The 27,833-nt window shown below is 36.6% G+C and overlaps 1 protein-coding gene and 3 long non-coding RNA genes across 7 annotated transcripts in view; 1 reads left to right on the forward strand and 3 right to left on the reverse strand.

Annotated features, from left to right (window-relative positions):
* LOC310725358 overlaps positions 1-27,833 on the forward strand; it is a 32,314-nt gene that overhangs the window by 1,225 nt on the left and 3,256 nt on the right. The window contains exons 3-4 of the long non-coding RNA XR_014533338.1: positions 8,203-8,319; positions 12,542-12,612. This is a non-coding gene — a long non-coding RNA (uncharacterized lncRNA). The remainder of the gene's footprint in view (positions 1-8,202; positions 8,320-12,541; positions 12,613-27,833) is intronic.
* LOC310725179 (uncharacterized protein) lies at positions 945-4,086 on the reverse strand. 2 transcript variants are annotated; one of them, XR_014533266.1, is made up of 8 exons: positions 3,990-4,086; positions 3,548-3,654; positions 3,318-3,416; positions 3,196-3,220; positions 3,050-3,100; positions 2,710-2,806; positions 2,497-2,576; positions 945-2,447 (listed from the first exon to the last, which is right to left on the reverse strand). XR_014533266.1 is itself a non-coding variant. In XM_083539891.1 (7 exons), exons 1-7 carry the CDS (start codon positions 4,045-4,047, stop codon positions 2,573-2,575), a joined length of 441 nt encoding a protein of 146 aa, XP_083396017.1. In that variant the 5' UTR covers positions 4,048-4,086; the 3' UTR covers positions 945-2,572. The 2 variants fall into 2 exon arrangements, 1 of the variants encoding a protein (XP_083396017.1); XM_083539891.1 differs by having other exon boundaries at positions 945-2,576.
* LOC310725460 lies at positions 8,468-11,839 on the reverse strand. Of its 3 annotated transcripts, none has more exons than XR_014533370.1 (5): positions 11,245-11,839; positions 10,249-10,352; positions 10,123-10,145; positions 9,964-10,017; positions 8,468-8,903 (listed from the first exon to the last, which is right to left on the reverse strand). It is a non-coding gene; the product is annotated as an uncharacterized lncRNA (long non-coding RNA). The 3 variants fall into 3 exon arrangements; XR_014533371.1 differs by lacking the exon at positions 11,245-11,839 and adding an exon at positions 10,502-10,926; XR_014533372.1 differs by lacking the exon at positions 11,245-11,839 and adding an exon at positions 10,433-10,926.
* Positions 21,777-27,564, reverse strand: LOC310725340. Its single transcript, XR_014533336.1, has 7 exons — positions 27,088-27,564; positions 26,499-26,614; positions 26,304-26,402; positions 23,135-23,162; positions 22,977-23,021; positions 22,595-22,646; positions 21,777-22,421 (listed from the first exon to the last, which is right to left on the reverse strand). It is a non-coding gene; the product is annotated as an uncharacterized lncRNA (long non-coding RNA).

The following is a 27,833-nucleotide window of genomic DNA, read 5'->3' on the forward strand; positions in this document are numbered from 1 at the left end:
CCCAGTCCCAGTCTGGGATCATCTGGGATTCCCAGATGTTCTGTGCTTTCACAAGACATGTGCCAAAAGCTTTCAATAAGTCATGAATAAATTAAAGTGAATCATAATTCCTGGGGTTGTTTAGACCCTCAATAAGTTCATGTATTTAAAGACAATGCAAAAGTGGTGAGTGGACCCCGCATTATGTATTATGAAAAAGAATGTTGGAATTTTAAGTCATGTCATGAGTTTCTCTTTGACTCACTGGATTTGTTAAACTTGTGTGTATTTTTCCACCAGCCACATTCCACTGAATTCTGTCCATCTGCTTTGTAGTCAATGGATGTCATGTGTGAGATGTTTGCGGATACACATATTTCCTAGTCTACTGAACTATATTCATAATATTGAACTCTGCATAAAAATGAAAATGTGTACTTAAAAATTATAGGTGTTTTGCATTTTCGAGGATGTTTTGTTAGTAGAAAATCTATACAATTCTCTCATATATGGCAGATTTTCATTGCAAATCTCTTAAGTCAAAATCTAATATATATATATATATATATATATATATATATATATATATATATATATATATATATATATATATATATATATATATATATATATAATTTTATTTTTTTTAAGCACAGGTCGATACTGTCATGACTCTCTCTCTTCTCTCTCTCTCTCTCTCTCTCTCTCTCTCTCTCTCTCTCTCTCTCTCTCTCTCTCTCTCTCACACACACACACACACACACACACACACCATCACCATCATGTCTATTGACCTAGATTTTGTAGTAATGCTAGTTAATTTATAGTTAAAAGGGTATTAAGTGCCTGCACAGTCAAACCGATGTCATATATATATATATATATATATATATATATGTATATAAATACCCATATTGGCTTTCATATTCACATTAAACATTGAGAGTACAATCTGAGGAAAAAGACAAGGCAGAATTTCCAGAGTATGACAAGGCCCTTAGATTTAGAGAAAATATATTTACTGCTATTTGCTGTGTACATAGTATGCTAGAAAAGTGAATCATGGCTTAAAAAGTCATCAGTGTCCCTATATGACCTACAAAAAGATCATCTGCAGCTCTGTAACATGAGCCTCAAAGCAGGAACTGGAGAGCTTTCTGTTTGCCAAGACAAAATGGAGGTGGTGGTGGGAGGTGGTAGATCAGTGGTTAAGTTCAAATTCCTGCACCACCAAGCTACACTTGAGCAAGGAACTTAACCCTTAACTGATCAGTTGCAAGCCGCTCAGGATATGGGCATCCACCAAGTATGAATATATAATGTTTTTGGAGAGTGAAGGCCCTGGCACAACTGGTGTTTTAAGCAAATTAAAATCATTACCAATCATCATTCAATTCATTCGATCAGTAAATCAGAATCAGATCAGTTTGATTAGCAATATTTTCTCAACTATATTAGACATTTCACTTCAACTTGTTATCACATTTCCAGAAAACATGCTTCAAATTTACTTAAATAATGTCAAATAGATACATGGGTCTGGTTAATAAGATTCCATAGGTGTAAATGTTATATAGGTGTTATGTTATTAAGCGCAAGTACAGCCCCTAAAACAGCTATAAAATACATGTACACCAACAGCTATGTAATATGTTTTAAAAAAATGTGGCTACCAGTAAGTGTTAGCTTTCGTTGGTCATGATTAATCACTTCAGCATGCCCGTAGCTCCACTGAAGACAGAAATGCTCATTTCTCTGCATTTACCTGGTGTCATTGCATTTTATTTCATATAGTTAATGTACTTGTGAATCTTTCTGAGTTCTCAGAAGTGGGTTAGAATTAGCTTGATTTTTTTTAATTTATATATAGTGTATTTAACTCTCACATACTGTACATCAGGGGCCACCAACCTTTTTGAAACTGATAGCTACTTCTTGGGTACCGATTAATGTGAAGGGCTACCAGTTTGATACACACTTCTGAAATAACAAATTAGCTCAATTTACCTTGAATTATATGTTATTATTAATAATGAATGATATTTATCTAGTCATCTATATATTAATATTGTCAATTTCAAATTCACACCAATGCAAGTGCGATTTAAAAAAGAATAGCAGCAAAAAAAAAAAATTTGATGCAGCTCACTGGTAAGTGGCACTATGGTGAGCTGTTTTTAGAAAAGGCCCGCGGGCGACTCATGTGATCCTTGTGGGCACCATGTTGGTGACCCCTGCTGAACATATTCTACACATTCATAGTAAGTCTTGATACCAGATTTTAAACCACAGATCTAATCCATTTAAAGGTGATAAATTTGCATTAGCAGAAGATCATTCAGAGGTACTAGGTGAGGCATCAATGGATCAGACTTGTTTGTTTAGACTTGGAGTTTAGAGTTTAGACTTAGAGTTTAGTGAACTATGAACGAATGCATTATAAGATTAATTAGTTTTAAAGGCAAGCCCTCAAAATCCATATGTTACAATTTATAAGTTCTTAAACAAACATGATACCCATTTTGTAATTTTAAATTTGCAGACGAGCTGGAATTTGCTGGGCGTTCATGGGTCAAAGCACCTTCTCCAACGTTTATCTGAAAAGCATGAGCAAAATAACTGTATAAACATTACTGAGTAAAAACAACAAACTAATGAAGTTTTAACAGCTGGGTGAATAGCTTCAAAAATACACTTGCTAACTTTAACATGTCACCATATTATACTCACAAAGTAGACTTCTTTGTCTTTATTAGGCAACCAAGCAGCACCAACACCAGCACAAACAGACCCACAGGAATGATCACAAACTCATGTCGTCTATGGGCTAAAAAGACAGGCATAAAAATCATTAAATAGAGTATTAAACATAATAAGAACATAATCGTTCAGCCTTCTAAAGAGGATATGATTTCAAAATATGGAATAACCAGTTGTGTTTGATACTGATAAACAAAAACTGGGTGCTAAATTCATGAATAAAAAGGCATCCAGCTCTCCAGCACTACTCAGACATGAAATACCATGAAAAAGTACAAAATTGATAGAGATGTTTTAAGGTTCTACTGACTTTCTTTAGGATCTTCTTTCCAGGAAGTGGGTTCGCTGGTTTCATTCACAACTGCAAGAATGCAAAAAAAAAAGATCAATAAAAATGCAAATGCAAATAACCAACAAACAAACAAATATGAGGATTAAAAGTAGTTGTGTACATACGCTTGTAGCAGGTTAGAAACTCAACCTGAATAAAGGAAAACATGAAAGCAATTTAATCAACTCTGAAGAAACCAAAAGAGATAACATGTGAATGAATTTAATCATGCTGTTAGACATGTTACCTTCGGGCTAATGCATTGCACCTTCAAGTAAATTACAGCTACATTGCACGGGACCGTTATATTAGGATTTGGTGTTAGTAGTTCACGGTTGGTATCATTCTGCAAGTGAAAAGAAAAGCAGTAAACAGTATGGTATATTGTGTGGTACAGTATGGTGAGTACATCAATTTAGAACTTTTAAGAATATATATAAAAAAAACAAAACAAGGGATTCCAGTGTTTGTATTTACCTTGTCCCTCAAACTCAAATCACAGTCTTGATGCTTCTCGGGAAGTTCAGGAACGTTAAGTGTCGCACTGCCACCATCACAGGTGATGTTATAGTGCAAGAAGCAGTCTAGAAGTAAAGTAATGCATGCAATAAACAAACAAAAAAAAAAAACATAATCACACAATATCTGCTTTCACTGTAATTAAAACGTCATTAATCATCAGTTCCGCTTGCAGCCTGAGGGTAACATTGGTAACGTATTAAACTCAGTACACTGGATGGTGTATGGTTCAATCGGAAACCGACGATGAATGAACTTCTATCAAAAACATGCATCTGCTAGCGCAAGTCGTTAACTGTTATAAGAAACAGGATCTGCCGCGTGCGAGCCGCTATTGCATTACAAAGCAAGATGTGCATTGGCATGTAATGTAATGTATGGCACGTTAGGGAAAACTTACGCGGTGTAATTGCTAGGCTGCGTCCCACGAGGAAAAATATAAAAGCCGGCAAAATCATACTATAACGAAGTAGTCGAGCTAGTTTCAACACCTTCCTGCTTTCGCACAGGCACACGCACAGGCGCGGCACACACAGACACACACAGACACACAGACACACAGACAGACACAGGAAGTGGAATGCTAAATTCACTCATATGCTGCCACACAGATATGTTTCGTATCATTATAGGAAGCCACACTTATGTAACCCATTATTCAAATTTTTTTCTTCCATAAAATGTTTCTATTTTGCTGATCCCGATGTTGAATGGAAATAAGAAAGATTAAATGATTAAGTTTCCTTGGCTGATCACTGCATCTACCTTTATCAACATAGTTCATTTGTTTGTGCTTAAAAAAAAATAGTTGGAACAGCACATCTTCTGCTTTGCAACTTTTGCCTGTGAGAGATGCCTTCACAAGCTTCTTTCTGCTGAAGCATAACTATCTTGTGTCTTGTTGTGTTCAGACATGTGATGGTGCATGACCTGCACTTCCACAAGCTCACCTTTCGAGCAGTTTGGCTGTTCCCCAACCAGTTTTAAGCCCCCTAAACAAATGTTCCTGTTTCAGTTAACATCTGTGTTTTACAACTACATATAAAATCGAAGATCATTAGCGCCAGCACGCTATTTTTGGTTGCACCACTGTCCTCACACTACTTTTCATTTCGACATGCTTACAAGCTTTAGCTCTGTGAGTCTGCTTTGAGGCACATGTTGAGGACTGAGAAGGAGCATTTGTTAGCTGCTGCACAACAATCACAACAGCTAACAAATGCTCTTCTCAGTCCTCAACATGTGCCTCAAAGCAGACTCATCTCTTGGCTGTTTCAGCCCCAGTTCAGGAGGTTAGAGAGTTCAATAATGACCCGCTATCCCAGATAAACCCTAGCTAATTATCCAAAGCATGTATGGCGCTTATTTAATCCTTCCAGTCCACTGTGTGTAAATATCTGCATAAATATCTATAAGGAAACTTTTCCTAGGTTGTATAAACTGTATGTAAACAGCCCTGGTAATTGGTGTGTCTTTAGCATCATGTGAGAGTTCCTTCTGCTCACTGTCAAGAAAGTTAAATGTCTAATAAAATAATGGAACAAAATAAATATTAATGTAGAAGCCATTTCTACGGAATGTAAACAGTTAGCCAGTGATCTAGTATAACGTAATTTGATTGGCTGTTAGATTTATTATGAAAGAAATAGAACCCTGCAAAACAGTCAGAAGCCACTGGACTTTGGAGCAACACAGTATTTTAACTGCACAGTTAATTTGTTTAGAAAAGTAAAGATCCTAAGTTTTTATTTTGTATGTTTTGAGATTCATAATTAAACAGTGAAACAAAGACTTTTGGATTTTTATTCACTGGCGTTTTGAGTTGAGTACAAAAGAAATTTGAAGTCCTAAGCTAGTGAGTCAGGTTGTTGCACTCACAATTAAAAAGTGGCAAAAACTGGGTGCCCAGAAAATGTGTCAGAAAGCAAAGAGAGAGAGAGAGAGAGAGAGAGAGAGAGAGAGAGAGAGAGAGAGAGAGAGAGAGAGAGAGAGAGAGAGAGAGAGAGAGAGAGAGAGAGAGAGAGAGAGAGAGAGAGAGAGAGAGAGAGAGAGAGAGAGAGAGAGAGAGAGAGAATGGGGAAAGCAGTTCTGGCCCACACCATGAAGGCTTGTGTTCTGGTAAATTTAAATGGAACTGAAGCATTTTAATTGTAATAGTAAATGTAAAATGGTAAACAAAATACATAAAGTAAAGTATGCTTGGTTTTAGTTTAGAGAGAGAGAGAGAGAGTGTGTGTGTGTGTGTGTGTGTGTGTGTGTGTGTGTGTGTGTGTGTGTGTGTGTGTGTGTGTGTGTGTGTGTGTGTGTGTTGGACAGTGTTCTGTGGCTTTCCACCAAAGGAAAATAACATTTATTTGTTAATTAAAGTATTTGTCTTTTTTGTCAGTATAGAAAACAACAATATCCAGGTAACAAAATGTATTTCACGTGATAAGGACAATCACTGGCACACTTGATTTATTTTATTCAGTTTGTGATAGCAACTAACATAAGAAAATTTAAATTATCGTTGGATCTCTGGAAACTGAGTAGAGAAGTACAGGACTAATGTAAAAGCTTTTGTCTTCTGATGTCCTCTCAGGTTCCTCTAAACCAGCAGTACATTTGGGCTGCCAGAGAGAATTTGTGATAGCATGGATTGGTCTGATCTATGAATTATAAAAGGGTCATACTCTGAAAATATGTGTGTGTGTGTGTGTGTGTGTGTGTGTGTGTGTGTGTGTGTGTGTCTGTGTGTGTGTGTCTGTGTGTGTGTGTCTGTGTGTGTGTGTCTGTGTGTGTTATTTCAGGGATACACATCATTACTAGACCACTGGACCATATTTATAGAACTAAAATAGTTATGAGTATACAATCTAATGAAATTTAAAAAAATCCAATTCTGCCTGTCAAAAAATCGGAAACACCTAGTCTTTATCATTTTTGAGAGACACATGCATATTCCTTTTGTTTATTTGCCAAAAAGATTTAAATTAAACAGTATAAAGTTTTACTTTGATCAAACATCTTATCTTATCTTATCTTATCCTCAAGTAGAAATTTCCATAGGTGTTCTTCACTAGTTGTATATTTCTTAAAAGGGTGTAATGATACACATATTCATACCGAAATTGTTTTGTACAGGGCTTTTGGTTACATGTGTACCGAATGCAACTCATTTTACGAGTGAAACAGTAAACATCTGAGTTCCCAGATTAAGTGGCAGACTGCAAGTTTATTTAGTCTCTGCCTTGTACTTTCAGTGCATTTTATTATTATGATTATATTCGAAAACATACACAATAATGCCAGGGGTATAAAAAAGAAACTAAAGTTAACACTGTGACTACTTATTTCATACTGTAAATAGTGCGTGTGTGTTAGTGGGTGGTTTCTCAGTACATGCTAAAAGTAGTTAGCGGCTAGCGGCTAACGCTAACGATATGGATTTTTTGCGTTTTATGTCCAGCATCAAGAATTTTCTCTTAGAAGGGAAAATCCTGACAATTCCACATATCCAGGTAATATGTAGAACGGTTAAGTAGATCATATCTTTAGAAAATTAAATATTAAATGTAAAACACACACACACACACACACACACACACACTTACATAATACCCAAATAGGGTCTAACAAATGTAAACAAAAAATGTAAAATGTAAAAGAAAATTATATATATATATATATATATATATATATATATATTTATATTTATATATTACTTTATCTATACTAACCATCATTGTAAGTTATCTTTTATTAAAAGTCTCTTCATTAAATTTTTTTTGTTTTTCACTAAAATTTTTTGGTCATTAAATTACATAAAATATTCAAATGTATCTGTAAATTATTGTTTGCAAAAAACACATAAATGGTTGTTTTGCAATGTAAATAGAGATTTAACAAATGTAAAAAAACTATTGTGAAAATAAAAAATGGTCAAGAAAAGGGGTTCTGCGTTGGTCGGCTGTAGTGACCTCTACACCAGTTAATGCTTATATTCTGAACCCACCTGTACATAGAGAAAGGGACAAAATATATTAAAATGAATATTTCGACAGAACTTGAACATTTGATAATCAGCAGGCTACTTGCATGTATTTTCCCTCTGTATTTACGACAGCATATTTTTACTGGAGAAATAATGAGCACTGCTTTTTACTTGCATTTTGTAATAGAAGTAATAATAATAACAACAATAATACTAATAAAATCTAAAATAACAATAATACTGATAGAAACTACAATAAAAATTATAATATGTTTCTATATAAGAAATTATTATTATTATTAGCAGTAGTAACCATGGTAACCATGGTTATTATTACATGTTTAATTGGCAAAAACAAACAACAATAAAATAATGCATGTGTCTACAAATTAAAATCATGTCCTTTTTTTTAATGGAACTGTGGAGATAATGTTAGCAGTGGTACAGTTAATGGTACAGTCCACTCCCCAATTACTAAAACAATATGGCCATTATTTGTAGTGCAGATTTGGGCTTGAGTTAAAAATTTATATAAGATGATCTTAATGTCCATAATGAATATTTCCTAATATTTACATGCAAATTTAGTTTGAAGCCTCCTATTTTTAGCGATCAAAATTTTTAAATATATGTCTAGTAGGTGTCAGTCCAAGAGAACAATTTGGAAAATCTCGAAGACAATGGTATGGAACTGATCTCCAAAACAAACAACGATGAAAAGAAGCTGTGGAATAAGCATGGAAAAGAATCCCAGAAGGCGAGTGCTTTAGTTTATATAGTAATTTTCTATTATAATTAAAATTTTGCTCACCCAAATATTAGGAAAGTTGTCTAGATGTAAAGTAAATGAAACCACAGTTTCTAAACTTCCATCTTTTTGTTTTTCTTTCACACACCCAAATACCGTTTACTTCTGCAAAGGACTGTTGTCTTCTTACTTTTTTCTAGCTTGTATTATTGTTGTTGCTAATTTGATACAGTGGGTACGTAAAGTATTTGGACCACCTTAAAGTTTTCACTCTCTGTTATATTGCAGCCATTTGCTAAATTCATTTAAGTTCATACCCACTGTACCCACTGTATACTCACTGTATTTATTCATATGTAAATGCCTTTTACATTTTGGGAGTTCTTGCAGTAATTTGGTATAAAACAGATGGACCAGAAGTATAGGAACAGTCTCAGTTATAATACGGAAGTATTTGTACAAGTATTCCATTGAGGGCAAGGAATGACTTACATTTGAAGCCTTTTCCTCTTGTTCCAAACCAAAAGTCTAAAAGACAGTAGCAAAAAGAATGCACACAACTACTACAGCAACCGCAGCTCCATTGCCCTGGGCTGAGTACAAGATTTCATTTAGTTAAATGAATGTTAATAAATAATAAATAGTTCAAAAACAGATCAGGCATAACTTTATGACCACTGACAGTTAAAGTGAATAACAGCTGTTATTAGGTTATTGAAGATAACACAAGTGAACACAACATGCAGTTTTTAAATGAAGGTTTTTACTATTGAGGGAAAATAAAATCCAAAACTACATGGCCCTGTGTAAAAAAGTGTTTGACCCCTAAACCTAATAACTGCTTGGGCCACCCTTAGCAGCAACAACTGCAATGAAGCATTTGCGATAACTTGCATTGAGTCTGTTACAGCACTGTGGAGGAATTTTTTTCCACTCAAATATTGAAAGTCTATAGAATTGTTGTAATTCAGCCACACTGGAGCGTTTTGGAGCATGAACCGCCTTTTTAAGGTCATGCCACAGCATCGCAATAGGATTCAGGTCAGGACTTTGACTAGACCACTCCAAAGTCTTCATTTTGAGTCGTCGCTGGGGTAATTTTGGTCGGCCGGCTACTCCTGGGAAGGTTCTCCACTGTTCCATGTATTTGCTATTTGTGAATAATGTCTCTCGCTGTGGTTTGCTGGAGTCCCAAAGCTTTAGAAATGGCTTTATTACCTTTTCCAGACTGATAGATCTCAATTACTTTCTTTCTCATTTGTTTCTGAATTTCTTTGGATCTCGGCATGATGTTTAACTTATGAGGATCTTTTGGTCTACTTCACTTTGTCAGGCAGGTCCTATTTAGGAGATTTCTTGATTGTGAAAACAGGTGTGGCAGTAATCAGGCCTTGGTGTGGAGAGAAATTTAACTCAGGTTTGATAAACCGGTTTTAACAGGGGGTTAAACAGGGGGTTTTCACACAGGGCCATGTAGTTTTGGGTTTAGTTTTCCCTCAATAATAAAAACCTTTATTTAAAAACTGCATGTTGTGTTCAATAGTGTTATCTTTTACTAATATTTAAATTAATTTAATGATCTGAAACTTCAAAGTGTTTACAGATTATGAGAAAGAAAAACAGGAAAGTGTTTTCATTAATAGTCCTACTCACGTGTTTTATTAGAATTCGTCTGTGTCTTGATTTCACCAGTGGCTTCATTAACAACTGCAGGACGTCAATTAGAGAAAAGCAGAAAAAATATGAATTAATGAATTAGATAATGTAAAAAACACAAAAACAAGTAAGAATTTAAAGTAGCCATGTACTCACGCTTGTAGCAGACCAGAGCTGCTCTCTGATAAGAAAAGAAGAGCAGTGTAATCATTAGAAATTGTGAATAGTTCTAAAAGATGCATTTGATCCGACTAGTTAGATATGAATGATATAGATATTCACTCTACCTTCGGGCTGATGCAGATCACCTTCAAGTTAATTTCAGATACACTGCACAGGGTTGTTAGATTTGAAGACGGTGTCAATACTTCAAGAATGGTGTCATTCTTCATGTGGAAAAAAGAAAAGCAGTTTGACATTTCCTGAAGAAAATGAGAGTAATGCATGCCGGTGCAAACGTCCACACCCCGGCCGTATTGTTTTTAGTGCCGACCACGGGACGCGACTGTACTCGGAGAGACGAGCGTTTTGATACCTTGCACGCCTGTTTTTGGCCTTTTTTCCCGAGGGGGCGGGACCAGTGACGTCACGCCACGTCATCACACGACCCGGCGTCTAACTCCCCTCGCCGTGCCGAGCGATTAGAGGTGTTGCATGCCCGTATTGCTGGATTTTTGCCATTTTGTGTTTTTTACGCGTTCCCACCCACGTAACGTCACGTGCCAAAACGCGGCATGAAAACGGCACACCGCCGGACATTACCCGGACCGTGCCGAGTGGTTCGATGCGTCACGCGTCCGGGTCGGAGCAGGTTTAGTGTCGCGGTAAGCTAATACGTTTGTGTGGTGGGCGTGGCCTATGACGTCACGTAACAATCAAAATGCCCCCGGGGTTCAACTCCCCCCACCGTGCCGAGTGTTTTGACATATCGCACGCCCATTTCCGAACGCGTTCGTTTTTTAGCCTTTTTGGTCTAATGGTGTGGGCGTGGTTGGATGTGACGTTCCCCATTCATTTTCTATGAGTCCGGTTTGTCCCGCTCTGGACCCCGTACGAGTCGATATGCCATATGTGCATGTGCATATGCCATAGGCGCTCGAGGGCTGAGATATGTTGCGCGAAATGTCTGCCCCATTCATTTTCTACAGGAAAAACCTTTTTTGGTCACGTGAGGCCGGGCGCACTACTAAGTATAGTAAAGTATAGAAAGTACATGAATACACTTCAAACAATCTTACAAAAAAAAAAAAAACAAGAGAATCAAGCATATGTATTTACCTCGTCCCTCAAACTCCAGTCACATGCATTAAACTTCTTATAAAGTCCAGCAGTGTCCAGTGTGGCATTTCCCCTGTCACAGGTGCTGTTATAGTGCACAGAGCAGTCTGAAAGTATTAAAGAATATTTTATTTCAATGAATTTGTGCTATTTCTGCTTTCAATGTAACTGTCTCGCGCGTTATCAGTTCTGCTCTCAACCTGTCTACGGAAAAAGGAAGAAAATGCAGGTTAGGGTACAATAATTAAGGATTAAAATCGTTAGTGCACCGGATCCACGCCGTTTCTACGGTCAGTCGCTAATCTCTGTTGTAGCTGCAGATCTGTCCGCGCGCTAGCAGCGTGTGTTAGAGAGCGAACCTTTTAAAGACGTTCAGTTACATGTGATGATGTGCAAAGTTTCATTTCTATATGAGAGAAAATACTCACCCTGGTTACCTTCCACAGGCAAAAAAGTAAAGCCAGCATTATTAGCAGTATATGTATAAACGCAAAGGATGAAACTCCAGGCATCTTTTCCCACACCTCAACATACTGTTGCTCCTCAGCTTTCGACAGGTGTCTTTTCCACATACGTCACCACTATAAACCCGCCCCTCCGGCTTACTGTTCTCAGAATTCTCAGAATTATCTTGCAAAATCTCTTTCTCGCTCACGCGCGCGCACACACACACACACACACACACACACACACACACACACACACACACACACACAGATAGAGGCTGCCAAATATTAATGAACATTAAAATGCACAAAGCTAAAAAAAAAGGAATACTTTTTTTTCCTTTCAGATTTTTTTCTTTTAATAAATTTTGAGGCCGGTCTGATACTTATAGACAGTCACTCATGTCAAATGATGTTTTCAATAAAACTATTATTATTACTATTATTATTATTATTATTATTATTATTATTATTATTATTATTATTAGTAGTAGTAGTAGTAGTAGTAGTAATAATAATAATAATAATAATAATAATAATAATAATAATAATAATAATAATAATGAATGCAAATCAGGATGATTATGAAATATGAAATAATATGTATAAACACTAATGTATAAATACTTTCCCAAGAGTGTGTGTTTATGTGTATGTGTTTGCTGGCAATCAATGCAGAAGTGACTGCATCCGATGCAGCAAACACATAGACATAAACAGTGCATAAAGCACATAAAGCAGTGCATCAGTTATTATGCAAGCATTCTGGCATAATATTAGTATATTAGTATATTAGTACATAATTATGTGTAGAATTTTGACCACTTTTTCCTGTTTTCTGTATTTGACAGGACGTCAGGAAAGAAAACTGGGTATCAGAGGAAACTACGGCCCACGTGATTGTTGCCACTGAGGGAAAGAGGTGCTGTTTGGATGTTTTTCTATTTGTGTTTTATTGTTTAGTGCTTTGTTGATAATCGCTGCTATAATGTCATTTTATTTTCAATTAGATAGGCCTGTTTTATCATGTGAAAGGTATATATACAGTAATGTAAAAGCGATTTAATCAGTTCCGAGACCTCATTCAATCGCTTATTTCTGCAGTTAAAAAGTATTTGTAGCCTTTTTATATATAACAAACAAATACACCGCAAATGACTGTATTGACATAAAGAAATACATTATTAATAATGTGTAGTGGTTGATTGCTAGTTTGAGATGTTGGTGAATAGTGCGAGAGGAAGGAAGTTGGAAGAAGAATCTCCTTCTTTTTGTTCCTCTTTTTATTCTGCATTATGACTATTTTTGTTTGCTCACACTATTAGTTGCTTGTACAACAGGGATTCACTGTAGTCTTAATTGTACCCTTCATTTTGAAAGCGCTTTTGCAAATTCATGTTCCTGCCTGTAAGTCACAGTCTAAAAAGTAAAAAATCATGCTGCTTCTGGCCTTCTTTATATCTTCTTTATTTAACTTTATAAAAAAAAAAATTGCCTTGTTCAATGTGATATTTTTCAGACAGTATTTTGATCATCTTAGAGATAAAATCACATCATATGCTGATAAATCATTATTTAGTTTCGATTAATTCCAATTCTTGAAAAGCACTTTCTATAAATATTCATAAAATTACTAAAAGAAATAGGCGGAAACATTTGTATACAGTTCTGAATATACATATGTCACCATCAGATTGGTAACCAAGCTAAACTGATGCACAATATTTATATAATATATGCATAATTGTCTTCCTGTGGGCTCACCACCTGCAGGAGGGACCGTAAGGGACGGTGCTGTGAGGATTGGGCAGCAGTCGAAGGCGGGGGCCTGCTTAGACTACTGCCCCCGCGACCCGAATTACGGATAAGCGGGAGAAAATGGATGAATGAATGAATGCATAATTGTAAAAAAAAAACCTATAGAACATAAAATCTATCTACTAGTTAAAATAAATCTCTTTTAGTAGTAACTATAGCACTATTTATCTAGGAGGCACCTTGACAGCTGAAATGTTTTTATTGTCTGCTCTGTTTAAACTCTAAATAACATCCGATTTATTCTCTTCTATTATAAAGTCTTCGGAACATCATCCTTGATTACTATACATACACGCATACCAACAAACCCCTCAACTAGAGTGGGCTGTGATATCAAATCAGGCATTTAGTGTCGAGTCTAAATATAAATTCTAAAAGTTTACAGCCGAAAAAAAAAGCTAATACACGTCATTATTTATACAAAACAAACCAAAAAAATCATAAAAATACAGTGACGTCAGAGGATTGCATTTTGCACATGTTCTTACAGCAAGTAAATCATATCTCTTAATACAGTGGTGTGAAAAAGTGTTTCCTGATTTCTTATTTTCCTTAGATAACACAAGTGAACACAACATGCAGTTTTTAAACGAAGGTTTTTATTATTGAGGGATAACTAAATGAAGACTTTGGAGTGGCCTAGTGAAAGTTCCGACCTGAATCCTATTGAGATGCTGTGGCATGACCTTAAAAAGGCGGTTCATGCCCTAAAACCCTCCAACAATTCTGTATATATGAGTGGAACAAAATTCCTCCACAGCGCTGTAACACGGTGGTCCCCAACCTTTTTTGCGCCATAGACCGGATTGATGTCGGATAATAATTTCACGGACTGGACTTTAAGGTGTGGCGGATAAATACAACAAAATAAAATGATACGACCAGCATAAAAACTGATATGTTTGAAATATATTAATAAACGTAAATACATCGTGTTGTTTTTTTGTTCATTTTGCTCGCTTGGGGGTTTGAATTTAGCGGTAATGTATTAGTGTTAGTGGCCGGAGCCCCTTTAAGAAGGAGGTAAGACATGTGACCGAGGCATCTTCACATGCATCAAGAGTGAGTCATAGACAGATGTGGCGGAGAGAATCAGGTCAATTTCCAAAATAAAACATCGTTCAGAATCATGTAAGTTATGTATTCTCTCTGTGCGGCCCGGTGCCAATTGACCCACGGACCGGTGCAGGTTCGCGGCCGGGGGGTTTGGGGACCACTGATGTAACAGACTCAGTGCAAGTTATCGCAAACGCATATCGGAAAACAAAAGAACAAATTAGAAAACACGAACAAATCCGAAAACATAATAACGAATGCAAAAACAAAATAACCAATCAGAAAACAAATTAAACAAATCCGAAAACATAATAACGAATTCGACAGCAAAATAACAAATGCAAAAACAAATGAACAAATCCGAAAACACAACGACAATTCAGACAAAGCGCAAAAGGCAGGTATAGTTTGTGAATGGAAACTTACCGATCATTGGATGAGACACCTGTCACTCACAATATACAGGAAGTATAAAATCTTATACATTTATTTCTTTTACATGTGTAAAAAACTTTCAACTATTTTTTATTTCGATTAGTGCACCTTTAAATATAAGAAAATAACAGAAGCAAACATTGGCAAGCAAGGAGAAACTGTCTTGTCCAATGTGTTTAGGGTAAATGTAATCTGGTTTCTAAAATATAGGTATAAAGTTATTTTTTTTTTTACATTTATTAATTTATTTTTATTTGTCATTTTTACATTTGCAGCATGTAGCAGACTCTCTTGTCCAGAGCGACGTACACAAGTGCTTTTTAGTCTAATGAATAAATCTACACACTTAATATAAATAAGACTACAACTCTTGATTTTTTCAAAGCAAACTTAGAAAGTGCTCATTTTGTTTTGTTTTAGAAAGAGGAAGTCATAATTACCTTAAACAAAACAAAGCATTTACTTACTGGAGAAATAGGAAAGTACCCCACATTTGACCAAGGACAGTAAGAAGTGTGCAGCAGTGGCCAAAAGTTGCAGAATTTGTGTCATTGTCAAAACTTTTGGCCAGGGCTGTATTACATTAACAGGCAAAAGTGCTTTTTTTGTTCACCGGTAGTAGGGGTGTGTCTGCCATTTCTGTTGGGTGTGAGTTTGTTGTGAGGGTGTGAGGGAAGTGTTTTGTAATTCATTTGGGTTTTGTGTGTAGATAATTAGTGTTTGTTAAAAGTGTTTCTGTTTATTATTTTGGCCTTGGTCAGCCCTGAAGTCTAACCCGGTGCTGTACTTTACATACTACAATATACCTTCCGTTTTATGAAACTTTTTTACTTCCATCCATCAATTATATATACACCACCCCATGCCTTTATTCAGACTGTGCGCCCCCAACCCTAGACTGCATTGCCCCCAACCCTAGACTGGACTGAATATATATAAAAAAAAAAAACACAAACAGTTTTAGTAACAGTATTCATAATAACAACAGAATCTATGTAAACTGGAACTGGAAATGTAATTTCAAGCTAATTAATATTCAGTATTCAAATATTCTGTCTGTCTTTCTTTGTATATCAGTCTGTCCTCTGTCTGTCTCTTTGTTTCTCTATTTGTCTTTGTCTGTCTCTGTCTATCTGTCTCTAAACTAACCAAGTTGACTTACATTTTTACTGCAGTCTTCAGATGCAAACTGATGGTAAGTGGTTTTATGCTTGATTTTAAATTGAACTGAAAGCACAGAATGTTAAGATGTACATTTGTATTCATTTCTTGTAAACCTGTTAAATCCTAAATCATTATATTTTGTACTATGTTCTACATAGCATTATTGCAGTCCACATCACTGGTATAAAATATACATGAACTAGCAATTTGTACAAACTATAAAATGCTTTACAATCATTAGGTATGGTCTGAACCATTTTGACCGTTGATAGTACCAAATGCTTTGAGAATTTATAACCTGCTTTCCATAGAGTATTTTTTTCAAAGCTGAAAAGTGAGGCCACAGGGAATGACCACAAAACCACTAACTGGAAGCATTCAATCCTGTGAGAGAAGCGGAAAGAGCTTCAAATTATGATCAGTGGAAAATGTTACAATGCTTCCCTTTTCCTACTGTGTACTCTTAAAGATTCTGTGCATATTCTTTACTGGTTATTATCAGATGTCAAATCATTAAATTTTGTACTTTGCTCTACAAAAATATTATTGAGGAAATGCACTCTGTCAGTTGAGTGTAAGGAAATGCCAATTAGATGAGTCCACATCACATTGAAAATACCAAATGCTTTGAGAATTTATAACCTGCTCACCATAGAGCTCATTGGTTCTATTAATTTATGTTAACTAGGTAGATAGATTTTATGTTCTGGGTATAACCAGTACAGAATATGCACAGAATCACACCACAATCTGTAATAACGATTTAATCAGAGGTTACATTAATTATCGATAATTATTGACCACCCTTCTTAAAAAACTTTTTTCCCAACTTTAGAGCCTGTGCTTTTGACCAAAAGGCTATCAAACGTTTACGTTTTGCGTTTACGGTTTGTATTAAATTCTGTTACATTGAATAAAAACAATTTTCATTTAAATAAATATTACCTTTTTAAAATTCTCCTGTTGGGCCCAATAATCTCACATTTAACAGTGCATGTGTTAGCAGAAGGGCTATCTTTGTTCCTGTTCACACCTGGCAATAATATCCATCTTGTGTAGCTGTTTAAACCTCGCATTCAGATTTCAGTGCACTTATAAGCCTAAAATCACAGCTGTGAAAGTTTATATCTTTTAGTGGTAATCTGAACCTCTTGCTTTATCTGACTTTACTGTTACAGTAACTATCTATGGAAAAACTGAGAAACTCCCAGGATGGATAACATGACATATTCAACAATAGCAATTGACAAGTTCTCACAAAGAAGTGTCTGTTAAAAAAAAAAAAGCACAGAATGGTATATAAAACTTGATCCTTTCACTTTCAATCTTTAGACTGGTTAACACTCTGCATAATAATGTAATTATTAATATCTTGTGACCACAGAAAAGGCAAGAAAAAGAAATGTGTTAGTACATTGAGTTATAAATATATTTCATTAAATGGATGTAAGAAAAAAACACTTATGGGACAGATCATTTTGTTGCTGATTAAAAAAAAAAAAAAAGTTAATTAATTTGAACAAACTCGTCAAAGAAGAAAAAAAACCAACGTTTTTAGTACAGAAACAATACCCCTATTTTTCTGTGTGAGGAAACACTGCATTTAGGTTAAATGCCTCTTTGTGTGAGTTATAAGTAATTATGTTGGAGAATCTGACTATTGTTTATCCTAGCTCTTTGGCAGGGTAATCCAACTTTGAGATAAAAAAAAATCTGTGTGTGTGTGTGTGTGTGTGTGTGTGTGTGTGTGTGTGTGTGTGAGTAAGTGAGTGAGTGAGTGAGTGAGTGAGTGAGTGAGTGAGTAAAGATAACACAATTAAGCTCTCCTGATCTGAAGAACATGGGTATAGGAAATGCATAGCTCAGACTATTTTCCTCTTCAGTCTTTAGGAAAGTACCTATGTCATATGTGTCATATGTGTTCTTTTGTGTGGTTCTCTTTCCCTCTCCCTAATCCCCCATCCCCCCTATCTCTCTCTTCCCCACCCCTTGTGTTTTGCTCTCCTGTCTCTGGCTCTTTTCTCTCCTACTATAGGAGTGGTTGCCTGTCAATTATAAAGAGGTAGAACCCGATGAACGGTCTAGCTGACTGCACTAAGCTAAGCTATCAAAAACAACACCAGGGGAGGCACCTTCCCTCTAACATAGGGTGTCTAAGCTGTTTCTAGATAATACCTAAAATGTAATATGAATGACACATAGCATAAAATAAATAAGCATCCAACATTGGTATAAAAAAAACAAAAAGTGTTGTGGTTTGCGAATGCTTGCTGATCTAAAAAAATTAGGAAATGTTTGTATTCTTACAAATGTATTCAATGCTTGTTGAGCTTTTGTAAGCATAAGCATGAAACAATGTATTTAAAGCATTTTTCTGCTATAAACCTAACTGCATTTACATACAGAATGTATATACTTTTTGAAGCAGCTGCTATTAGTGGTGTGAAAGAGCATGAATCTGTTGATATGCATACAGAATAGGATCAATGAATCAATTTATGATTTGATGTCTGGCTGAACCACTGAATATAAGCAGGGGCGCCGTTAGGGGGGTGCAGAGTATGCCAGGCATATGGGCCCAAGAGAATCATCAATTCAAATTTAAAAATTGTAAAAATTACATACACACATATATTTTAAATAATAACACTGTGGTGAAATAAAATTAATTCCCTGTAAATAATATAGGATGAAAATGTTTATTTATTTTTTGACTTCGAGAGAGTGTTTACTCATGAATAAAATTAAACGCATGAGGTTTGTCTACAGCTTAAGTTAAAATGTGTTTAGAAGCTCGTTGTGGTATTTAGTCGGTTGATATGTTACATTTCTCTTCCTTTATACATCTGTCTTTTTGAAAATGTTTAATTAAAAAATGAAAATCATTTATATTCATTTATATTCATTATATCATTTATATTGTAACATTATGCAATAGCAAATTATTAAATTTCTTTAACAATAACAATGATTTTATTATTAATAATATAACATTGAATACATACAGTACAGACCAAAAGTTTGGACACACCTTCTCATTCAAAGAGTTTTCTTTATTTTCATGACTATGAAAATTGTAGATTCACACTGAAGGCATCAAAACTATGAATTAACACATGTGGAATTATATATGGAATTATATACATAACAAAAAAGTGGGAAACAACTGAAAAATGTCATATTGTAGGTTCTTCAAAGTAGCCACCTTTTGCTTTGATTACTGCTTTGCACACTCTTGGCATTCTCTTGATGAGCTTCAAGAGGTAGTCACCTGAAATGGTCTTCCAACAGTGTTGAAGGAGTTCCCCGAGAGATGCTTGGCACTTGTTGGCCCTTTTGCCTTCACTCTGCGGTCCAGCTCACCCCTAAACCATCTCGATTGGGTTCAGGTCCGGTGACTGTGGAGGCCAGGTCATCTGGCGCAGCACCCCATCACTCTCCTTCTTGCTCAAATAGCCCTTGATGCCTTCAGTGTGACTTTACAATTTTCATAGTCATGAAAATAAAGAAAACTCTTTGAATGAGAAGGTGTCCCCAAACTTTTGGTCTGTACTGTATATATATATATATATGGGGGCCCATAATTCTGTCTTGCATACCTCCCTTAAAACTGTTAATTGCACCCCTGAATATAAGCAAACTATTTGTGCCATATTGAATTGCATATCATTGTATTTTACAATTTAATCGTATTGCATTGTGTTGAATCAAATTGAAACTGGATCACACTGCATCGTAATAGGATTGAATGATATCGCTTTGGGTCAGTAGCTGCTTCATGTGTATATTTAATGTATTGTATCATTGGCTATGCATAAGCCTCAGTTATAGAGATGAACATCCCTAGTGTCAGCTATGTCATGTGTGTTTTGTGTCATGTTTTGTGTGCCGATTCAGCTCCATATCAGCATTTTCGGCCTGCCCTATCTTACCTGGATCCTGCCTCCTGGTGATGACATCAATAACCAACAAACAATATTTAAAGAGGAAGAGGAGACAATGTGAAGGGGTGGAGGGGTAGAAGTGATTGTACACTTGTGATTATCCTGTCCTGTTTTTTTTTTTTGTTTACTTTGAGCTTGGTATATTCTCTACTGTATATATAAATCCCTGTACACATTGCATTACATGGTTCGCTATCTGTAGCTGCCATTTCTTTTGGGTCTGTTCCTTTCCTCTCTGGTTTATGTGTTAGGGAAGATAAACTGTAAAGAAGGTAAGGAAGCTTCAAAATTATTAGAAATCCTTTCTGTATTATTTTGGCTTTGGCCCACCCTGAAGTCACCTTGTTGTACAGCTATATACACCAAACAGACATAACATTATGACCACCTGGCTAATATTGTGTTGGTCCCCTTTTGCTGCCATAACCATCCTAAACGGTCAAGCATTAAAAGCATCAACTACTTCAGCAATTTGAGCTAAGTAGCTGTTGGATCAGACCACAGGGCCACTGTTTATTACTTGGACCACTTTTGATAGATATTGATCACTGCAGACAAGAACTGAAGCACTCAAGAACTGAAGCTTTGAAGATGCTCTGAGCCACTCGTCTAGCCATCACAATTTGGCCCTTCTCAAACTCGCTTTTAATATTTACGCTTGCCCATTTTTCCTGCTTCTAACACATCAATGAGGAGAAAAGTTCACTTTCTGCCTAATATATCCCACCCAATAACAGATGCCATGATGAAGAGATAATCAGTGTTATTTACTTCAACTGTCAGTGGTTATGTTTTACAATATATCAACAACTTGTGTCGGTCGTTCCTGGCTCCTGTTGTAAACCTTTTTCAGTAAAGGAGACTTGGATATCTTTTAGCAGTAGTCTTTACTGCAGACGAGCCTACAGAGGGTACTGCTTCGGCCCTGCAGTCACCAAGTCCAAGATTGAGAACTAATCATCGTGGTTTTATACACATTTTGAGGTGCAGTCCCTCCGAAGAAGAACAAAGCACTCAGGTGATAGGTAAAAACAAAACATGTAAGGGAAGTAGCTGCCCAGCCCAGATAACAGATAACAGTGGTTTTTCAGACCACTGCATTATCATAGAAATACCAAAAGGTATTACACAGCTTTGGCATTCTCCCAGATCATTGTTTAAATCATGAGCAAATGGTCACCAACACACGAGGAGACGGACACAAGGTGATACCTTGCCCCCTTGTTTCATACAAAGGAGCATTTGGAGCTTGCAAACCTCCATCCATCACTTTGTTTTTACATCATCATGTAATTTATGCTGTTACTCATTTGTCTCCTGAAGATATAGAATGTGTATATATGCATGTACAGTTCACAATACAGAGGAATAAAATAAAACTATAAAAAAAAAATTACATTATAAATATCTCATATTCTTGAATCCCAAGCTAGTTACTCTGAGCAACCTAACCCTAGACTGAGTTGTAACAGCAAAAAAAAAATAATACACACAATATTTACCTCTAAATCGTGGCACCTTAAAAAGTCCTCATAGCTGAAATGACTGAATGCTCAGAGAGAACATAAACTACCTTTAATCAGTAATCATGCAGATGCTGTTTGCTCTCTTGTCTCTGGCTCTTTTCTCTCCTAAAGTAAATACAGCACAAAAAACACGGTTACTTGTCTTTTAGATTAAATGTGTTTTTTATTGGTCTATTTCATTTTCTACATAGTGAAAAAAAGAATTTGCAAAAAAGCAATAAAATGCATTTTTAGCAAATTAATGCAATTTAAAAAGGCTAACTAAGTGACCATATCCACCCACAAGTGTGACTCATTACCTGAGTATTTTTTTTGTGCAGTATAAATGCCTGACACATCTCAAAAGCCCAGAACACTAATAAATAAATGATTAATTATGTGTCCTCACTAGTACAGCATGTCAGCAGCATTGTTTACTTTGTTTGCATAATTAAGGCCCCGAGTAAGATTTATAAATGATTTATAAATGCTTATAAATCACTCTGGAACAGGGTTTCTCTGGACTTGTCAGACCACATAACCTTTTCCATAATTCAAGAATCCAATCTTTATGCAGCCTAGTGGTTTTCTTTTTACAAACAGCTACAGTACATAGCTGTTTTGTCAGAATCCTTTGAGTGCTTCTCACATTGTGCATGTGGAAATGCTCTTAATTTGCTATTAAGCACAACTGAGTTCTGAGTTGTTTTTTTTTTTTTACAATTTGCTTTTACCAAAATGTCAATGGCTTGATTAGTTCTTGATCCAGCTTCAGTAGTTTCAGGAATCTCCTCAATAATTTGATCCCTCTGGAACAGAATAACTTATTAGAATTGTTGCTGTTCATGCAATAGCATATACTTATGAATATTAACAGTCAAACAATATAGAGAAAATGTACAAATAAATGTTATCCCAAGCTAAATGCATTTAACTAATACATACAATAACATTAGAATTTTATTATAATGTTTATACTTACTTGGCGTCTTATAATAAGTATACCCAGCACCACAGACACACAGGTATGATCACTGCCATGAGACCATGCATATAGAGAAAAAGATTTTTAAACAAGAAAATGTAGTGCATTTAAAGGTGATATACTGCAATGTACAGTGTGATGCAAGACAAAAATTGGGTGCCAAATTAATGTAGAAAATTACTCAAAAATTAACACCATGGAATTCCTAAATACATAGTGTAGCAGATATTTTTTTAAATACTATACATATATTTTTTTTATACATACATACATACATACACACACATATATATATATATATATATATATATATATATATATATATATATATATATATATATATATATATATATACATTTTTTTTTATATGTATACTTACATTTTTTAGCACCACATCCGATGGATTTAGCATTGTTTTCATTGACTGAAAGTAAGAAAGGTTTATTTCACTCATTTAAAAAATTTGATGAAAGATGTGGTAAGCTTTTCCCCCCTCCCATTTTGAAAAAAATGAAAAGAATGGGAGTAGTTACTCACTCTTAAAGCAAGCTAGAAGCTCGATGTGCTAAAGATAAAGAAACACAAAATTCAATCAGTGAAATCTGTCAATAATATTGAAGCAATTTTTTATCTAGTCTAGATAACTATGAAATGCTGTAATAGTCTATTGTAAATGTAATCAGGCTATTAAAAGTTAAATAAATAAATAAGATTGGTTGAGACATAACTTTCTATTATTAAATTCTGACAAGACAGAGTTTCCCTTTAGGAACTCGAGTCGTTTCAGAAACGCTTTCGGAATGCCCACGTGTTGTCCACGTTCTAAATCACTAGTATAATCAGTCCAATGGAATGTGGTCACCGCTGGGGTGACGTCACAAGAAAGCTTAAAAGCACATAGAGTGAAACCAGCACCAGCTACTGTTGTTCAGGAAGCTCTCTGTATATGTTTGTCTGGTGAAGGTAGGAGAGTTTTGCTTTTTTTTTTTACTATGAAAGCAACCAAAAACAAATTATGTACAATCAAGGTCACGTGCTAAGTCCTACATGCCTTAGATGTGTAGAGAGAGCCCGGGTTTTGACTCAGGGCCCTGTGCTAGGAATGCCTGGGCATCACAAAACAATCTCTGGTCTCTGATCTCGCCTCCTGCACAAGCTGGCACGGCAGATCCTCCTGTGGGCCCCAAGAAATCTGCTCTCCTTGAAGGCAGCGTATATCCCGGGCCGCTTAAACCAGGGAGCAGACACCCTCTCGAGGCAAGGTCTGAGGCCTGGGAAATAGCGATTTCACCCCAAAGTGGTGGAGCAAATCTGGGATCAATTTCACAGAGATCAGGTGGACCTGTTTGCATCTCAAAAAACATTGCACTGCCCTTCGTGTTTTCCCTTACACCCGCAGCCCCTCTAGGGCTGGATGCCATGATACAGGTTTGGCCGAGGCTGCGCCTGACCGCCTTTCCCCTGTTGCACTGCTCCCGGGAGTTCTAAAGAAAGTTTGCTGGGACGGAGACTGTGGGTACAATAATACACCCCTGCCCAGAGATCTAGAGGCTATGGCTGTGGACCCTGAGGTGGAAGTGACCATTCTTCATTCCAGAGCTCCCTTCACCAGGATGTCATATGCTGTGAGGTGGCGCCTTTTCACTGCATAGTGTAAACAACACTGCCTATATTTAGTTAACTGCCCAGTCAGTGCTGGAATTCCTTCAAGAACAGTTCGGGTTGCCTCTTTCCACCCTGAATGTTTACGTGTCCGCCATTGTGGCCTGTCAGGCCCCCTTGCGGGACAGTCGCTGGGTAAAAAATCCTTGGTGACACGCTTTCTCCGCAGCACCCTGGAGCTGAACTGTGGAGAAAGTCGGATGGATTGTGGATGCTATTTCCTCCTCTTATGAGTCCTCTGGTCTCTCTGTTCCTTTCTGGGTCAGAGCGCACTCCACTCGAAGTGTGGCTGCCTCTAAGGCCTTGTTCCCTTCAGGACATTTGCAACGCTGTGGACTGGTCCACTCCGCTGACCTTTGTCAGGTTCTATAGCCTTGACCTCAGTGCCACTCCTGGCTCTCTCTGTCCTTTGCTCTAGCTGTGCCCGTCCACATTAGGCAGGGATTGGTCAGTCTGGCTTGATTGGACACTCGTTCACAAAGCGTTTATGACACAGCTCGAGCTCCTAAAGGAAAACGTCTCCAGTTTACATATGTAACCATGGTTCCCTGTCGGAATGAGATGCTGCATCTCTATGCCACACTACCTGCATCCCTGCAGCACTTTATTCCCTTTTCAGAAGCTGGCGCTGGGTTCACTCCATGTTCTTTTTAGCTTCCTGGTCATGACGTCACCCCGCCAGTGATGCCGCGGACTGATTATACACATGATTCAGAGCATGGAAAACACAGAGGTGTTCCCAAAGCATTTCTGACGCAGCGTCTCGTTCCCTCTGGGAACCATGGTCACATACGTAACCTGGAGACATTTTTGCTTATCGGTCCAGAAATCAGAAAACGGAAGCTCCATTAATTCAACTTGCATTTAGAATGATGTTCTATAACTAGTTCAATACTAAAAGACCTGAATGTTATTTTAGACAGCAACTTCGTCTTTTCAAAATCATATCACCCCTATTGCAAAAAACAACCTCCTTCCACCTTAGAAATATTTCTAAGCTAAGAAACATGTTATATGTATCTGAGGCAGATAAGCTAGTTCATGCATTCAAGACCTTCAGACAGGACTATTGTAATTGTGGCTTTCCTGCATCATTAATAAACAATGTTTTTTTTGGGTTTTTTTTATAAATGGTTTTAAGCCCATGTATCTAGCAATCTTCTAACACGCTACAATCGGTCACACTCTCTGAGATCTCAAAACTAGTTCCTAGAATTAAACTTCTATTAGTTCCTAGAATAGCAAAGTCCACTAAAGGTGGTGGAGCATTCTCACATTTAGCTCTTAAACTTTGGAATAGTCTTCCTGACAGTGTTCAAGGCTTAGACACACCCGATTAGAAACACCTGATCAGACAGACCCGATTTAAGCGTAAAGACGGATTTTTAGCCAGGTGTACACATAACACACAACATAACCTTGTGCTACAATTTATCTGAACAAATGCATATGATCATCTTGTGCTTGTTAATATTATGAACAAGGAGGTACGCAAATTACTCTCCATTGCTTCTCTTTTTCTATCCATCCGAAGCTTTAGTTGTGAGACATCTCGAAGAAGATGCCGACCCACAAGGATCCTGAGGCATCTAGAGGTTGCAGTAGCTCCAGTTGGATCCCACCTCATGAAGATTTTAGACCTTTAAAGAGAACATGCCGACCCCGTGAGGATCCTGAGCCATCTAGAGAGGCTCTTGCACGGAGGAGTTGGTGTCAAATCAAATGTATTGAGATAATTTACCGCTCTGGAGGACCTGGTTCAACAACTTCAACTGACTGGCTAAGACTGCAGAAAGGATATTACTCATAAACACACTCTCCAGTGTTAGTATTGTTTTCCAAATAAGGATGGGTTCCCCTTTTGAGTCTGGTTCCTCTCAAAGTTTCTTCCTCACATCATCGAAAGACGTTTTTTCTTTCTATAGTCACACAAGGCTTGCTTTAAATTTTTGTTTTATAATTCTTACATTCTGTAAAGTTGCTTTAAGACAAATTCTATTGTGAAAAGTGCCATAAAAAAACTTGATTTAATTACACACGCTACCTTTGGAATATCACAGTGCACTTTCACACGAATTTCATCAGATTCGCATTTGACATTAACACGTGTCTCAGGGTTTAGAATGGCTTGATTAGTGTCAACCTACAAGTGAAAAAATACAAATGAATAACAGTTGCACTGCAGCAGAATGTGTATCTGTTCCAGCCTATTTAAAAAGGATATACTATTTGTATTTACCTTATCTCTAGAACTCCAATCACAGTGTTTATACCTCTCATAAAGTCTAGGAGTATCCAAGGTGACGTTGCCCATGCTGTCACAGATGATGTTACTCTCCAAAGAGCACTTTAAATCTAAAAGAGTTTGGCACTGGTTAGCAAACACAAAGCGCAATAAATGTGTACAAATGTTTGGAGATATTCAAGTTGTCATGTTTTAAATACAAAATTGCAGTTATTCCATATTTTAGCTGAGCTATTTTAATATAAATAAGCTATATTTGTGCTACATAAATATAATGTATACATTCAGAAAAATCCCACAACAAAAGAATGCTGGAAGCATTTAGCAGTTAGCGTTTTTAATCCCTACATCTTTTTATTAAGCTATAACACAAGGTATAGAGGGTATAGAACAGTTCCCATTGATTCTGCATTATGGTGCGTTATATTTTAATTCTATATGTAATTAAAATAATTGTATTGTCCGGACCATGGACACTAATGAAGACCCCTGGACGGGTTTCACAGAACCGATGTCTATATTTCAGGATTCCTAATACGATATACCGAGTCATTTAATTTGTAAATAGGAAAAGAAGACTCACGGGTTGTCCTCGAAAGGGGAATAAACAGAAGCAGAGCGAGATGAAAGTAATCAATTTCTTCCTTCCTTCCTTCCTTCCTTCCTTCCTTCCTTAATCTCTGTGCTGGACGGACCAATCCTAATATCAGTAGTATCAAAGCCAACGTTTGTATTGAGATGTATACTTTAGTATCTCATTACAGTATATGGCTCCTGTTTCATCAAATAGTACACATCATTTCAAACCTAGTGTGTGTGTGTGTGTGTGTGTGTGTGTCCGCATCTACTCTTCTGCTTTATTTTACCTTTCCCTTAAATCACATGACTTAGCATCACCAGACATAGAGAGGCAAAAGTCAAGTGCAGATATTTGACTAAAACATTTACAACCTCTGATGTGTGAAAGCACGCTGTTTTATAAATATTGCTATCTGCAAAAACGAGAAATGAGCAGGAGGATAATTTTGCACGTACCCCCTCCAGTTCAGGCACTCCGACCAGTGACGTTGTGCCCACCGGCCCCATGGTACGACGCTAAACCCGGGCCGGATTCAGGGTTCGGGAGTAATAATTAGATAATTATAACTTAATTTATTAGAACTTAAATAATTAGGCACGTTGCAGATCAAAAAAGAGACAGAAGGCACATTGAGCTGCGGGGAAAAACATTTGTATTATAGTCATAGACTACATGAAGCATGCAATAATGTCAATAAATAAAACAATGGTTCTTTTTTTTTCTTAATTTCTAGGTCAATCAGAAAGGAA

This window comes from Silurus aristotelis, assembly GCF_946808225.1.
Source record: "Silurus aristotelis genome assembly, chromosome: 1".
NCBI classification, from domain to species: Eukaryota; Metazoa; Chordata; class Actinopteri; order Siluriformes; family Siluridae; genus Silurus; species Silurus aristotelis.